The 15,856-nt window shown below is 36.3% G+C and overlaps 1 protein-coding gene across 1 annotated transcript; it reads right to left on the reverse strand.

Annotated features, from left to right (window-relative positions):
- Positions 1–492: 492 nt before the first annotated feature.
- LOC110683420 (protein FAR1-RELATED SEQUENCE 6-like) lies at positions 493–12,768 on the reverse strand. Its single transcript, XM_021859826.1, has 4 exons — positions 12,741–12,768; positions 10,879–12,290; positions 8,971–10,149; positions 493–757 (listed from the first exon to the last, which is right to left on the reverse strand). The coding sequence occupies exons 2-4, from the start codon at positions 12,231–12,233 to the stop codon at positions 493–495; spliced, it is 2,799 nt and encodes a 932-aa protein (XP_021715518.1). The 5' UTR covers positions 12,234–12,290; positions 12,741–12,768.
- Positions 12,769–15,856: the final 3,088 nt, after the last annotated feature.

Consider the following 15,856-nt stretch of genomic DNA (forward strand, 5'->3'; position numbering starts at 1 on the left):
ATAAACATGGTTACCATGGACTACCCATGATAATACCTTAATTAATACGTAATAATAGAAATTACAAATTGAACGAGTTCCTTGTTAATACAGACCAAAGTGCATACAAATTACATAAGAAACAAAGGTGATACAATCCAACCAACACAAACACCAAGGCAACCCCACACATACTCAGGCTCCATCCTCATCAGCTGCTCCCTCCCCGTCAGATGCAATCGCCGCATCACCTTCGCCATCCACACCAGTAGCTCCCTCCTCGTCCTTTGCACGGGGTTCATCAGCTGCTCCGTCCTCATCTTCTTTAGGTGCCGGCTGTGTGAAATACAGAAATCCATACAATTGATAACGGGTAATAATTGTAATTTGAATTTCACTAGCCAATTACCTTCATTGTGCCTAAGAGCCTCATTGGGAAGTCTTGTGTCATCGTGACCAGCAACTCATCTGGTTTGACTTCTTTCTCGTCCCATATCACAGCAAGCCCACCCATCAACCCAACACTCTCATCCAAAGTCCAATTGAACTAAAAATTTCTTCAAATGACTTACGATAGACTCTTGCCTCAACAATTATGAATATGATAGGCTTGTGAACAGCGATAATTTTCTGGACATTGGACTTAAATGAGGGACGAGTAACGCCACGGGCATTCCACATAGCAATGGAAGAACCTAGACGAAAGGCATTTTCACCTACTTCATACTTTGACTCAAGGCTAACGTCAGTGTACCTTATGAAAGGATCGACACGAAACCTTCCAACACATGCTATTACATCAAGCTCACTAATCTTCTCATGCAAATAAAAAATCTGAAAACCATCAGAGTAGCATGCAAATTATGAACAATTATCAAATGGCTGATTATATGATCACAATATTTCATAAACACATATGTGTGTTCAAAGGAATTCCATATCGAGGAATAATCAAGCAACGTCACTCATTGTATTTAACATAAACGGTATAATAATGCCGACGGTGAACATTATTGAGTATATGGAGAGATTTGATAAGTCAATAAAGAGTACATAGATACAACCGTATAATAAGTAAAGTTAACGTGTTGAATTAGTTATACATACGTAATGAGTTTAAGGTTTAGGGTCTAGGGTTTAAGGTCAACGGTTGAGGGATAAGGGTTTAGGGTTTAGGGTTTAGGGTTTACAATTAAGGGTTAAGGGTTAAGGGCTGAGGGTTTAGGGTTGAGGGTTGAGGGTTAAGGCTTAAGGGTTAAGGGTTTACAATTAAGGGTTAAGTGTTTAGGGATTAGGGTTTAGGGTTTAGGGTTTAGGGTTGAGGGTATAATGGTAATTTGGTCCCATGAACTTAGTGTCAAAAGTTCCATAAGCCTTAGTGACAACAAGCGCAATTACATCAAGGGCATTGACATATGTTTGATCCTTCATGTCCCAAATGTTTCCAATATGCACGTGTATCCTTAACAAATACTCATACCTCATCTTGATTGTACCACTCCTAAATTTATTTTATTTTTTATTTTATTTTTTTTGGATCTTTTCTTGTCTTGGGAACAAATAGCATGAATTCAGTGTGATTAAGCAAGCACAAACATAAGAAATATGAACTTGTATTAAGACAAATGAAGCTTCTTCATTGTATTAAATTATACTTCCTCCCTTTTTAAATATATACTTGTTCTACTTTCCTTTTCCGACCCTATTTAAATATTTGCTCCCTTTCCCTTTTTAGAAACCTTGTTAGTTTTCTTCGTTATCTGTATTTAAATTATATCGTTGTGTTAAAATGTTTGAAATTTTAATTTTACGACGCTTTCAAATTTGTGTACGATGTTATAACATTAAATAATATTTGTAATGTATCAACTACTCCCTCCGTCCCCTTTTGACAGTACCTAATGGATAAATTTTAGTCCCACAATGTTCACCCCATTTGCTTTTACAAACAACCATTAATATTAATATTTTTACCAAAATTCCCTCCAATTTGGAACAATATTTGTGCAAATTTACCTTCTCCCAAATTTGTTTTTTTTTTTTAAGATAAATGACAATAACGTACAGGAAAAGGTGAAGGGTTAAATTTTTTTATTAAAAAAAGGGGGTTAATTGTGTAGGATATGTAAAACATAAGTTCTAGGATTGTGAATCATTCAGTTGGGAAGGAGTGTTTCCTTGGACAAATAGTAGGTCTTGTCACATCAATACAAAATCAAATAACAACATTAGTAAGTTGATAATCAATGTAGCTTGTAGTAAGTTCTGAAAAGGTAGATTAGGGACGATATGGTTGAATTATTTGAGAACATAAAAAGTTCTACTCTTTAATATATATGGTAGTACTTTGTATATACTTTTCCGCTGACACAACTTACAACTTTCCTTTAGGATGTTTCTCAAAATTTCCCTAGGATGAACGTCCAACCACAAAGTGAAATAGTATAATTTAATAGTAGTAGGATTACGTTAGTTGATATTGATAAGTATCTTTAATAATAGTTGATGTTGGTTTTTTATTATTTTATTTTATTGAGGAAATTTATTTTTAATTTAAAGCAAATCGTTTAATTGTTGCTACAAATTATCAAACTTCTTATTTTCTAAAAAAAAAAATTCAGTTATTAAATTTTAAAAAAAAAATTAGGTTTGACTTTCTTACTGATGAGTATTTTAAGAGATAAGTTCTAGGGTTTAGGGTTTAGGGTTAAGGGTTGAGGGTAATTATTATGTACTATTTAATCTTAATCTTTTGCTACAAATCACAATATTTAAAATAAACACAAATATGATTCAAGACACATACGTATAAGGGTAGTACGGTTAAGGGTTTAGGATTAAGAGTTCCGAGTACGGTTGTTAGGGTTTAGGGTAATAAGGGCCTGTTCTCATACGTTGAAATTCGGTTCAGTTCAGTTCAGTTTAGCTCAGTTCAGTTCAGTTCTTTTCTGTTCAGCTCCTAATTTCCTTCTCTTATAAAACATTAAGTACAGTTAAGTTCAGTTCATCTCAATTCAGTCAATGAGAACAGGCCCTAAGGTGTGAAAGATTTAGGGTTAAAAGGGTTATTAGGGTTATAAGGGTTACGGTAATAAGGGTGTTAAGAGTTAAGGGTTAAAATGGTTTACGGTTATTAGGGTTATAAGGGTTTAGGGTTATTAGGGGTATGAGGGTTTAGGGTTATTAGGGTTATAAGGGTTTAGGGTTATAAGGTATTAGGGTTATAAGGGTTTACGGTTATTAGGGTTATAAGGGTTTAAGGTTATTAGGGATATGAGGGTTATAAGGTATTAGGGTTATAAGGGTTTAGGGTTTAGAGGGTTTAGGGTTTAAGGTTATTAGGGTTATAAGGTATTAGGGTTATAAGGGTTTAGGGTTATTAGGGTTATAAGGGTTTAGGGTTATAAGGGTGTAGGGTTATTAGAGTTATAAGGGTTTAGGGTTATAAGGGTTTAGGGTTATTAAGGTTATAAGGTATTAGGGTTATAAGGGTTTACGGTTATTAGGGTTATAAGGGTTTAGGGTTATTAGGGATATGAGGGTTATAAGGTATTAGGGTTATAAGGGTTTAGGGTTTAGGGTTATTAGGGTTTAGGGTTTAGGGTTTCTGATTATAAGGGTTATAAGGTATTAGGGTAATAAGGGTTTACGGTTATTAGGGTTATAAGGATTTACGATTATTAGGGTTATAAGGGTTTAGGGTTATTAGGGTTATAAGGGTTTCTGATTATAAGGGTTATGCGGTATTAGGGTTATAAGGGTTTACGGTTATTAGGGTTATAAGGGTTTAGGGTTATAAGGGTTATTGCGGTTATAAGGGTTTGACGGTTATTAGGGTTATAAGGGTTTAGAGTTATAAGGTATTAGGGTTATTAGGGTTACGAGGGTTATAAGGGTTATAAGGATTTCTTTAATACAATAAAAGGGAAATTTGAAATCAGTTGGGCTGAATGAAAGTGTTAAACCACGACCCATCGATTAATTGACATGGTAATTAACTACGATTCATTGTGGGATCGGACTACTTAGATATGTCGATTTTCGTTTTCTTGGGTTGAAATTGACTTTGGTTGTATACATTACTTTAATTACGCTACAAGATAATTACGGATTATATATGTGGCTAATCTTAAGGGTTGTAATTAAGGGTTGTAATGTAGGGTAGATGTACGAAGTATAGAAATATTTTAGGGTTCTAATGTAGGTTGTATAAGTCGCACGAGTAAAATTTATTTAAGGGTGGTATTTTTCTATAATATTTACGTAACAACATTTACATTCAAAAATAGTTGTAATACTTATAATTATGTAGTAATTTAGTTAAGATCAATACCATTTTATCCATAAATATTGAGGATCATGGGTTATGGAGATGTTACTTAAATGCTCACCTGGGGTATAACAAGATTATGATCAAATCTTCTACTTCGTACATCTACAAGATTATAGGATTATGGGTTATGGAAAATAGAAGAAAGTAGTATGATTTGAGGAAAATGACAAGAACATATATGGTAAGGCATTGTAGAGTATAGGGTCTACTAGTACTCATATTCATATAAGTTTGTCTTGTCCCACCAAAACAAAAGTAACCATGCACAAAGTGTCAATGGATTAGCGTTATTTAAGGATCAGATTTCCTAAATCATCACCTATATCAAATAACGAAGATATCACGCAATATGTGAATTTTAATGAAAATAGATTTGAAGATTACATTTAATTTAACTTATTATATCAAATGCATGTGTGAAAACACTTTTTTCTAGGTATTACTCGTCTTGTATAAAAATGGATTTCAGTAATTAGTATCTGTTCACCTAAGAATTAAATAAAGGAGAGTTTGATGAGGTATAGCATTGTTGATCTAGCAAATTTGCTTATTAATCAAACTTATTAATCAAACTTATTAAAACTCATTTAATCTAATGATGATATATACATATAGTATATTAATATACTTAATAAAAAATTAATATATATTAATATTCACAACACCATTTACATATACATATAAGACAGAATAATTATCCTTTTTTAAAATGAATTACCAATTCGGAGACGGACCCTATTACACTCCGTTAATTATTTGTATTCATCTTGCGGTCCTTAGATACTTGTACTTCGTATATTGTATTTAAAAAAAGTATTGTTTTTCCCTCACCAAAAAAAAAGAAAAGAGTAAGACCTGGGCACCGTGCCGGGCCGTGCCGCCGCGGGCTGTGCCTGGCGGGCCACAGGCTGGTTCGTGCCGTGCCGGTCGTGCCGGCGGGCTCAGGATTTCGTGCCGTGCCGTGCCGGCCATTTTCACAGGCCAGCCCACGGCACGGCACGGCCCTCGTGCCTGGCGGGCTCGTGCCGTGCCGGCCACGTGCCGGCCTGCGGGTTGGCCTGCGGGCTGGCAGCGGGCTGGTGCAGTTTTCAAATTTTTTTTTTTTTTTTTTATTTTTTTTTTTATATGACAACATTATAAATTAATAAGTTTATAATGTATATAAGTTATAAAATTATAATTATAAGTTTTATAAGGTTATAACTTATAAGTTTATAACTTATAAGTTATAAGTTATTAAGTTATGAATTTTATAAGTATAAGTTGAATATTTATGTTTTATAATTTGTATATTCAATATTTATATTTATATATTTACTTTATACTATTACTTTAAAATTTAATGTTTATGATTTATTAGTAATTGGTATAATTTTTTTTTTAATATGAATTTACAAATTGTAACAAAACGGGGAAAAAAGGCAAATTGGACTTTGGATGTGAATAATGCGTACTTTATATTATTATTACTTGAGTTGAGAAAATTGTACAATGATAACAATGATAAAAATCATACAATGATGGTATTAAACAAAAATTGGAAAATGATAAAATTAATATTTTTAAAATCGTACAATATACAATAATTGTCTATTCTTCTTCTCCTTCTTCTTGCTCGTCTTCGTCTTCGTCTTCGCCTTCGCCTTCAAGGTCATCGGCTAGTTGCATAGATTGGGAACTAGCCGAACCCGAACCGGAAGCGGAGGTTCCTTCTTCGTTGTCGTTGTGGTCGTAAGAACGGTCTTGTGAGCGATTTTCCGCATCCAACCAATCTTTGAAACACACGCACATTTCTAGTGTTTCGGGTTTTAGACTTGTTCTTCTATCGTATAAAACCCTTCCGGATGCGCTGAAAGCTCGTTCGGAGGCGACGGAGGAAACTTGGATAGCAAGAATGTCTCGTGCCATTGCCGCCAAAGTTGGATGCTTCGAGCTTTGTTGTTTCCACCATGCAAGGAGATCGAGGCTGTTTATCTCATCGTCGTCCATGCCTTTGGTGAAGTCGTAACTCAGGTACATCTGCAACTCCGAGACGTCGCTTTGCGTTCTCCTGATTGATGAATCACCTGAAAACCTTGAAATCAAGTTAGTAGCTTGTGAAAATAAATGTTTGGCCTTCTTACTTACGTTTTTGGATGGTTGGGAAGGCCCTGAGCGAGGAACGGTGCCATATTTGGCTTCATAGACTCTATATAAAGCAAAAAACTGATCCTTCACATTAGTCTTATAGTTTTCTACATCATAGTCAAGAAACATGCATTGAAAGTAAATGTCAACTAACATAAATGTGTTTTCATACTTTTGCCTAGGATCTAATATGGAAGCAAAAATATAAATCAAAGGAATCTCACTATAATATTTACGCCACTTTTTTTCCATTGCTGGAAGATACTGATCATAATCACTTTGATGGCGATGATCAGCGAAAAGTTGGGCGAGTAAACATGCATTAGAAAGAAAGTTTTGAGCACAAGGATTGTAAACAGTAGAAAAACAATACGTCATGTTATATAATAACTGTAAAAATTGCATATATCTTTCACAGTTATTCCAATCATTATCATACAAAGCATTTTGTGGAAATTTTTGGTTGTAAAATAATGTTAACGGGCCCTTGTACTCAATTGCCTTTGTTAACATGTCATAGGTGGAATTCCACCTAGTTGGGCAATCGGTTCTAATTTTTATTACCCTTATCTTTTGTTGTTTTAGAAAACTCTTCCATTCTTGGTATCTCATGTTAGAGCTATTAATAGACATAATAGCATCTCTGATTTTGCTGTAGTATGGGCCAATTGCCCGAACTCCATCTTGTACACATAAGTTAAGTACATGGCAAACACATCTAGTATGAAGAGCTTCACCGTCTAATAGTACATCGGTTAAGTTTTGTTTGATAAGATTAGCTGTGTATGTCATAGAGGTTGCATTATCAAAAGTCATAGACATCATTTTATCTCGAAGGTTGTATTCGTCTATTGCTTGCATTAAATGGTGAGCAATGTTAATGCCGGTGTGTGGGTATTCCAGCATTTTGAAATGTATTATTCTTTTTTGTAACATCCATTGATCATCTACCCAATGGCAAGTCACACATAAATAGTGATATTTATAACCACTATCCCAAGAATCGGCTGTTAAAGATACTCTACAGTTAAGGTTACTCAATTCGGCTTGTAACCGGACTTTGTACTCTAGGAAATTTTTCATTGCGGCGGAACGAACGGTTTTCCTAGAGATTCTTTTATGTTGGGGTTGTAGTGCTTTGTTAATGTAGGTGTTGAATGCGTCACTTTCCGAGAAAAGAAAAGGTTGTTCGGCGTGTACTATCATTTTTCCTAGTTCATCCCTATCCCTCTCATAGTTGTATGTAAAGCCGTATGGATGGAATTGGGAAATTTTGGGTTGGGTTGGATCACTAGCTGGTTTTGCACAAGCTTTCATGTGTCTAGATAAGTGTCCCGTTCCGTTTTTGGTAACTGCTGTGAATACACTATTACATGTTTTACATTTTGCCCATTGTTCACCATCTTTACTTAGGACAAAATAACGCCATACCTCACTCCTTCGGTTTTTCAAAAGTAGCATCTCAGTTTCGGTTAACCATTCATGATGTGTGTGATGGTTAGTAGTGGGACTAGTGGGAGTGGCAGTAGAAGGGGTAGAACCGGAGGGAATTCGGGTACTTTCTTGGCTACCTTGGCTAGAACAATAGTTTTGTTGATCACCGATATAATTAGGTGGAAATTGGTATGGTGGTAGTGGAAATTGGTTTAGTGGTGGTGCTGGAAATCCCGACGTATTATATGGCTCATAGCCCGGGGGGAAGTAAATGGGGTCATTGGTTTGACTCGTAATTTGGGGGCTCGTTGTACTTGGTGGTTCCCTAGAACTACTACTACGGATAAGTCGGCCTTTCCCCCTAGACCTAGATGATGGGTTGTTCGATGCCATAATTAACAATTAATTTTTTAATAAAAAGTGGTTAACTATAATAATAATAATTAATAACAACAATTTTAACAATAAAAATATCAATAATAATAATTAATAACAACAACTATAACAATAACAATAACAACAAAAATAAATAATAACAACAATTGTAACAATAATAATAATTAATAACAACAATTATAACAACAACAATAACAATTAACAACAATAATAATTAAACAAGATTACTCTAATAATAACAATAAAACAATAATAAATTTAAGATTAGTTTAGATCTTACAACTGTGCTTCAACGCTCCACTAATTACGATTACGAATTTTTTAATTTTTTCCGATATTAGGAAAATAATTAGAGAATTTAAGAGAATAATTAGAGAATTTAAGAAAATAAGGATTATTAGAGATTTAGAGAATATAAGAGATAAGAAGAAGAGATTGTGATTTTGTGATTTGGGAATGAAATGGAGGTGAGTATTTATAGAATTTTTGGGGAGCAAATTGGCAAAAAACTAGCCGTTTTTTAGCCGTTTTTTTGGCTTATTAAGGAGCTAGAATAAACGGTAACATTACCGTTGGCCCGCGGGCCGTTCCGGGCCGTGCCTGCGGGCCGGCACGACGGGCCAGCACGGCGGGCCATGGTCGTGCTCGTGCCGGGCCGTGCCTGGGAATTCTCAACCCTGTCCGTGGCACGGGATTTGAACTTCGTGCCGTGCCGTGCTTGAATTCGGGCTGCGCCCTTAGGCCGACCACGAGGCCTCTTTTGAGTAATTGGATCTCGGACAACAAATCTTGAGCTGGTTGAAGCTTCGTTTTGTGCATTGTTGGGATTTGTTCCGGTGTCCGATACATTGCATGGCTTAGACATTGGAGTACCTCCAGCTTCAGGGGGCTGATTTGATGATCCTTTATGAGAGCAAGGATCCATGTTACTAGGTACCACTTCCGGAATATTTTTCTCCAAGTGAAGTGCACGACGTACTCTGACTTCGGTGCGCAATTTGAGAACTGCTTCTCTAACAGCCACAATTGTATCCTCATCTACATTGGAAGCTTCATCACACAAGGCCTCGAGGTCAGGAAACAGCTTGTTGTAGCGAATGCATTCCGCGGTTTGACTTGGGTCATGATATGCCACTTTTACACGTGTGTGCCTCCGCATCACATCTTTGCGCCACCGATCAAGTACATATTTCGATGGTATTTCCTTCACCAAATTTTCATCAAAAACTCTAATGATATGCTTGCAAAGAATCCCATCCTTTTCAAATTTCCTGCAATCACATGTTATGTCTTTGGTAACGGGATTAAATACCAGAGTGTACAACCTCCGATAATCAGTGATTATTTCTTCATTTGATCCTTCCGGAACAATCCATACTCGATCTGAAAGCAGATACTGAATTTCAACGTCACTTATCACAGTCTCAGATTTAGGAACTACGTACAACATTCTAGCACATTCTCTTTGCACTTCTTGGAACTTCGCATCAGTGTAAATTTGTTGGAAGTATCTCTCTGCTCTGAACCCACTCACAAGTCGTCTTATGTATTTTGCATCTGCATCGGTCTCATCACCAACCCTCTTCTTCATTGCAGCTGAGTACTTTTCGGGGAACTCGCACAACCTTGTTTTACGGGTGACAAACCCATCAAAAAACTTGTTGATGCTCTCAACCCTCTGCGTAGTTTTCATACCGACCCAAAAGAACTCTTTCATCCAAGCTAGCACCCACATGTGCCGCTCTACAAACAATTCTTGAAGCCATTCATTGTCTACCAAACCATACTTCTTCATTGCTTCACACCATCGGGTCTGGAATTCTACGGTAGTGAAACTATCGTAAACAATATTCTTCAACGGGCTCTTGAAATCATTGTACCTGTTTGCTTCAAAGTGTTACTGACCTCCATACACTTGTAGCCTTAAATACATATAGCAATTTTTTCAAGGATCAGGAGTTTACAAAAATGCTCAGCAGTCAAATGTAGAAAAATAGGCATTATTCACTTATACTAAAGCACTGAATATATCTAATTAGTTCAAGATCAGCAACATACAAGTTATCCATAAAATTATTCAAGACACATAAAAAATGTCATATCAGATAAAGTTAAATTTCAGAAGACTTCAGAATCAGGATATGGATATGCCGTGAATCAATATAATACCCTACTCCTACAAAAAAACCTCATCCTCATTTTACACCAGAGCATTTCTCCCAAAGCCTCATATAGAGCTACACTCCTTCTGTTTAAGCTTATAAAGATAGACATGTTGTGCCATCTATATGGCCATCTCATATACACCTAAATGGCAACAAATATTATCAATTACACCATAGCAGGTACTGACTCTCTTGATACATAGCAGGTATCAATTATAACACCATTTCACTGACAAATATGGCAACATCATACTGCACACAACACAACAAAAATAATAGCAGAAAACTTAAATGGCAACAAACATACCAATATGATATTGCAAACAACACAACAAAACAACCACAAAACAGGTGAAGATTCTTCAGAACAAAACAAAAAGAAATCTGAAAAGTTTCATTATAAACACAAAAACAATTTTAATAAAACCAATCTAGAAAACTTACATGGCACACCTCCCAAGTTTGTCAGGAAATTTTCGGAGAATATGCCATATGCACCATCGATGGCGTGTATTAGGCATGACTTCAACTAATGGCTTCCTCATAGCAGGGGCTTGGTCAGTTAGGATGGCAAGAGGGGCTTTATTGCCCATGCACAACAACCATTGTTTAAATAACCATCGAAAAGTATCACAATCTTCATGAGAAACTAGGGCACAACCTAATAAGATCGACTGGCCATGGTGATTGACTCCAACAAAATTAGCAAATGGTAGCTCATACTCATTTGTGAGATATGTGGCATCAAAGCAAACGACGTCACCGAAGTCTTCATAAGCTACACGGCTCCGAGCATCAACCCACATGACGTCCTTTAAACGACCTTTATCGTCCAACCTATGTGCATGGTAAAAATTCTGATTATCGGCTTGCATGGAATCAAAGTAAGCCATCATGGCTTCAGCATCTCCACCGGCCATCTTAAGCCGCCGTTGTTTGTAAACCTCATGCTGCATATCCTTCACATTAGGCAAATTAGGATTTTCCGTGCCTAAACATCGACGTATTACACTCACAGGTACACCCACCTCATAATAATTCACCAACCGCTTGCGAACAGTGGAGGTCATCTTCTTCATACGGTACTCTTTCACTAAATTTGCCATACTTGGACACAGATCATGATTATGCTCCAACTCCACTCTTTGCAACACCCAAAGCCCTTCACGATTCACACTTCCATATACCCTAGCTTTACAATAACATTTTTTAGATTTCCTTTTCCCACGTGATAGCTCTACCTCCCCTATTACACCATTCACATTTCCTCCACAACCGCCAACATCCATTTGCTTCGCCCTTTTCTTAGCTTCTCGCTTCGCCCTCATATCCGGTGCACCATAACATTCACACTTCCAAGTGATTCCCCTTCTCTCTTTACTAGTAGTATATGATCCTTGAACCCGGCTAACCCCAAAGCCACACTCCTCAGCATATAGTTTGTAATAACACTCAATATCCTTCCATCCTTTAAAAACCATTCCGACCTTTGGAGGTTCAATAGAGGTGCCTTCAATCACATCATTTGTTAACACTGTTGTATTTAAGGTCTCTACACTCTCAACTGGGGAACCTTGATGGTTTTGACTACAAGAGTTGTCATTGATACATGGTAAAGGAGAATTGTATTCAACGGTCTGTGAGAGGGATATATTATCCAAGTTCTCTTCATCCAAAGTAATATTGCCTTCATTTTCATTATCATCTACACATATCTCCATCAACGTACCAATCTCATCACACCCCACCCCTCCTAAGGGACTAAATCTGTCTGCATCCATTTCAAAATTCTCATCCATTACCCACAACTACCAATGACCACCAACAGCAGAATTTAACACATAACTAACTGCAAACTATATAAAACACATATTATGTATCATCAACTACAACAGTTTATAGAAGAATGCAATATCAGTAAAGACAGTAATCAAACACATAGGAAACACACATAGGCCCAAAAATTCAGAAATAAACCTAATCAAAATCGCATTACCAAAAATTCAGAATTTAATTCACATTACCAAAATTTCAGAATTCTTTCACATTACCAAAAATTTCAGAATCAATTCAGAATTCAGTTCACCCAAACTGCATTACAAATAATTCAGAAAACAATTCAGAAATGAAGTCACCCATATAGCAATCAGAATTTATAATTCATACAATAACAATTAGAAGAATATACCACTACACAGGTCGCAAATCAAAGGTTACGACCAATTCACACTACAAATTGTCGAAATTAAATTAGCAACAGCGATATTAACTACGTACACCTCAACTACTGAGGACATTGAGCTTACCTTTATAAGTGACAACACCTTGCATCCACGCCGAACATCAACGAATGAATTCGTCTGAAGGGCAGTGGGAGACCAAAGTTTACGAATCCTCCATAGATCCAAGCTCCGGACAGCTTACCCTTCGCTACTTTCTGGGTGGGTTTAGTTTGGTGAAGAAAACAAGGAGAGAAGGGCAACAGCGAACAGGGCAAGCTCGATTAGAAAAGTTTCTGGTGTTTTGCTTGTTTTCCAGCAACTACCCCTCCGTTAAATGGTCATGTAATGTCGTCAATTCACTAAAATAAGGACCCCACCTCTTGGTATTTAAAAATATTAAAATATGCTTATGTGGCTTGTGTGATAAATGAGAATTGATATCTCTGAGATGAACTCGAAATCGCCGATTTTTTATTACAAAAATAAAAATCCTATTACGACCACCAAAGACGTTCGCAACCTACGACTGTTTTTGAAACGGTCGCAATTTCGGTAATTTGCGACCGTTTTTGCGGTCGTAATATAATTATTTTTATTTAGAATTATTTTATACATGTATTTTTTTTTAAAAAAAATCTTTAATTATATTTACGACCGTCTTTGCCGGTCGTAGATTATGATTATTTACGACCGTCTCTTTGACGGTCGCAGATTTTGACATTTACGACCGTCTCTTTGACGGTCGCAGATTATGACATTTACGACCGTCTTTGACGGTCGCAAACAATTTATTTTAACTTGTAATTATTTTTAATTGTTTAAACAGCCTTGCGACCGTCTAAAAGGCTAAAAACAGTCGTAAAACGGTCGCAAATTTGCGACCGTTGTCAAAGCAGTCGTAATATTGCGACCGCATAAAAAACGGCCGCAAAATATGAATTTTGCGACCGTTTTTCATACGGTAGTAGAAAAACGGTCGCAATTTAGCCGAATTTTAGTAGTGATTCCTCCAAGATAAGAGGAGTTACATGGATCAGTAAATTAGAGATGAAGAGCTTTAATTTGCAAAAGATTTGAGCAGATTTGGCTGAAAGGAAACGACCAAGCTCAAAGTTCGGAGCAAAACCAAGCAACAGTGGCAGCAAGAGCAGAATAGGGAAGACTCGACTCCAGCACTAGACGACAAGGCTGTCGTCTAGCAACAACATCTGGCGTCTAGAAACATATTTCAGCGTCTGGCTCTAGATCCCAGCGTCTGGCGACAGAGCCAATTCTTGACTCCAGAGATATTTCAGCAGCGACAGAGCTCGAAGCCTCTAAGAAATGTGATTTCGACTTCATACAGCAATTTCGGGTTCCTTGGTACGCCAGTTAGCCCCTATATGCAATTTGACATGATTGAGTAGTTGGTTTGATTACAGTCTAAGTTATCGACCTAACGAAAGATCGTCTCACTTAGCTTAAGCGCCTAAGTATTGGCTCATCACAAGCGCCAAATCATCGGTTCAAAAGCAAGCACTTAAACGACAATATTTCCAAATATAGATTGTCGCGCATTCTTATTAAACGACAAAGATTTCCAAATATGGATTGTCACCCCCAACTGACAATATTTCCAAAAATGGATTGTCGTGCATCTTCTTCAACGACAATTTTTCCAAGATTGGATTGTCATCTCTGGCAAAGTTTCCAAGCGTGGATTGTCGTGCCCCTTCTTTGTTTGGCAATTTTTTCCAAGTTCGGATTGTCATCGCTGGCAAGTTTTCCGAAATTGGATTGTCATACACCCAGTTCCCTATAGCAAAATTTCCCAAAGGATTGTTGTAGGTTTCTATTCATCATAAATATCGACAAAAGTTCCTCAACGTGGATTGTCATTCATTTCAGTAAGTGGAAAATTTTCCCGAAGTGGATTGTCGGTCGACTCTTTTTTGCAAATGTTCCAAGACGCAGATTTTGTTATTAACGTGAAGTACTTTAATTGATTAATTGATATTATGATGTAGAAATCATGTTTATATTGTTATTATGATATTCCTAGTATCATGTCTAGGTTAATTTTAATATTAAATATGATTCCTATGATGCTTCCTATGTTCTTCCTAATATTTATGATTGTTAGTATCATGTTAGGGTTAAAGATTTGATTTTTATTGCTTAGTGACATGCTAGGGTTTTTTATTAATCTTATTAGTATCATGCCTAGGATCTTGCTATGTTTATTATGCTTTAATATTAACATGAACATGATTATGATTATAATTGTTATAATTTATGATGATTATGATTATTATTATTATTATTATTATTTTGATGATGATATTATTATTATTATTATTATTGATTATGTTGCTTGATACATTATTTATTCTTTATTGCTTGATCACCTTTTATTGCATGTTTAAAGGGAATTGGTACTTGCAATCACGCTTAATAAGATAATTAATAATCTTGTTTAGGGTTAATGTGATTATAATTCAAGTGATCGCCAATAATAGATTTATTTGTGCATTAATATTCAACCAACATAGATTAAACAGGTTTAGGGTTAATCCTAATGATTGCATGTTAATCAGAAAGCGCACATGAATACGATCAGAATAAAGTAGAGGCCTATTTTTAGGGCAGGTTCAATCTCTTTTAGGTTGGATTTGTACCTTCATCCCCGAACCCTTATTTTGTTCTAGACCTTATGGAGTTGATGATCTCTTGGATCGTTAAGGGGTGTAACCTTTACCTCGTGAACGGTTTACAAGTTCCTAAAAAACTTGTTGGCGACTCTTTTGCTCTATCTTCTTCCCTTTTGGACGCCACCGTACTTTAGTGTATGATCACAGTGGGGTTTAAGCTAGTGGGATTTTGAAGGCTTGAAATTATTCCCTACATTTATTTATAGAGAAAATAAGCCAAAAAGATAAAATATCAAAACAGAGCATTTGGCGCACGCAAAACGAGGTTGGCGCACCTAAAATAGAGCTGGCGCCAGCACCAACTAATTGGCGCCAGGAGCCAATGGCTAGCACCAGGCGCCAGGCCTGTTTTTGACGCGTTTTCGAAAATCAGATAAGTACTGGAGGATAAAATCGTATCTTTTCCTCGAAAATGCTCCTTGATTTTAATTAAAACTCTGAAAAGTCAACAAAAGTCAATTTATCAATGATAATTGAATTAGGGATGAAAAGAATATTCTAGAAGAATCT

Source organism: Chenopodium quinoa, unplaced genomic scaffold, assembly GCF_001683475.1.
Source record: "Chenopodium quinoa cultivar QQ74 unplaced genomic scaffold, ASM168347v1, whole genome shotgun sequence".
Classification (NCBI taxonomy): Eukaryota; Viridiplantae; Streptophyta; class Magnoliopsida; order Caryophyllales; family Amaranthaceae; genus Chenopodium; species Chenopodium quinoa.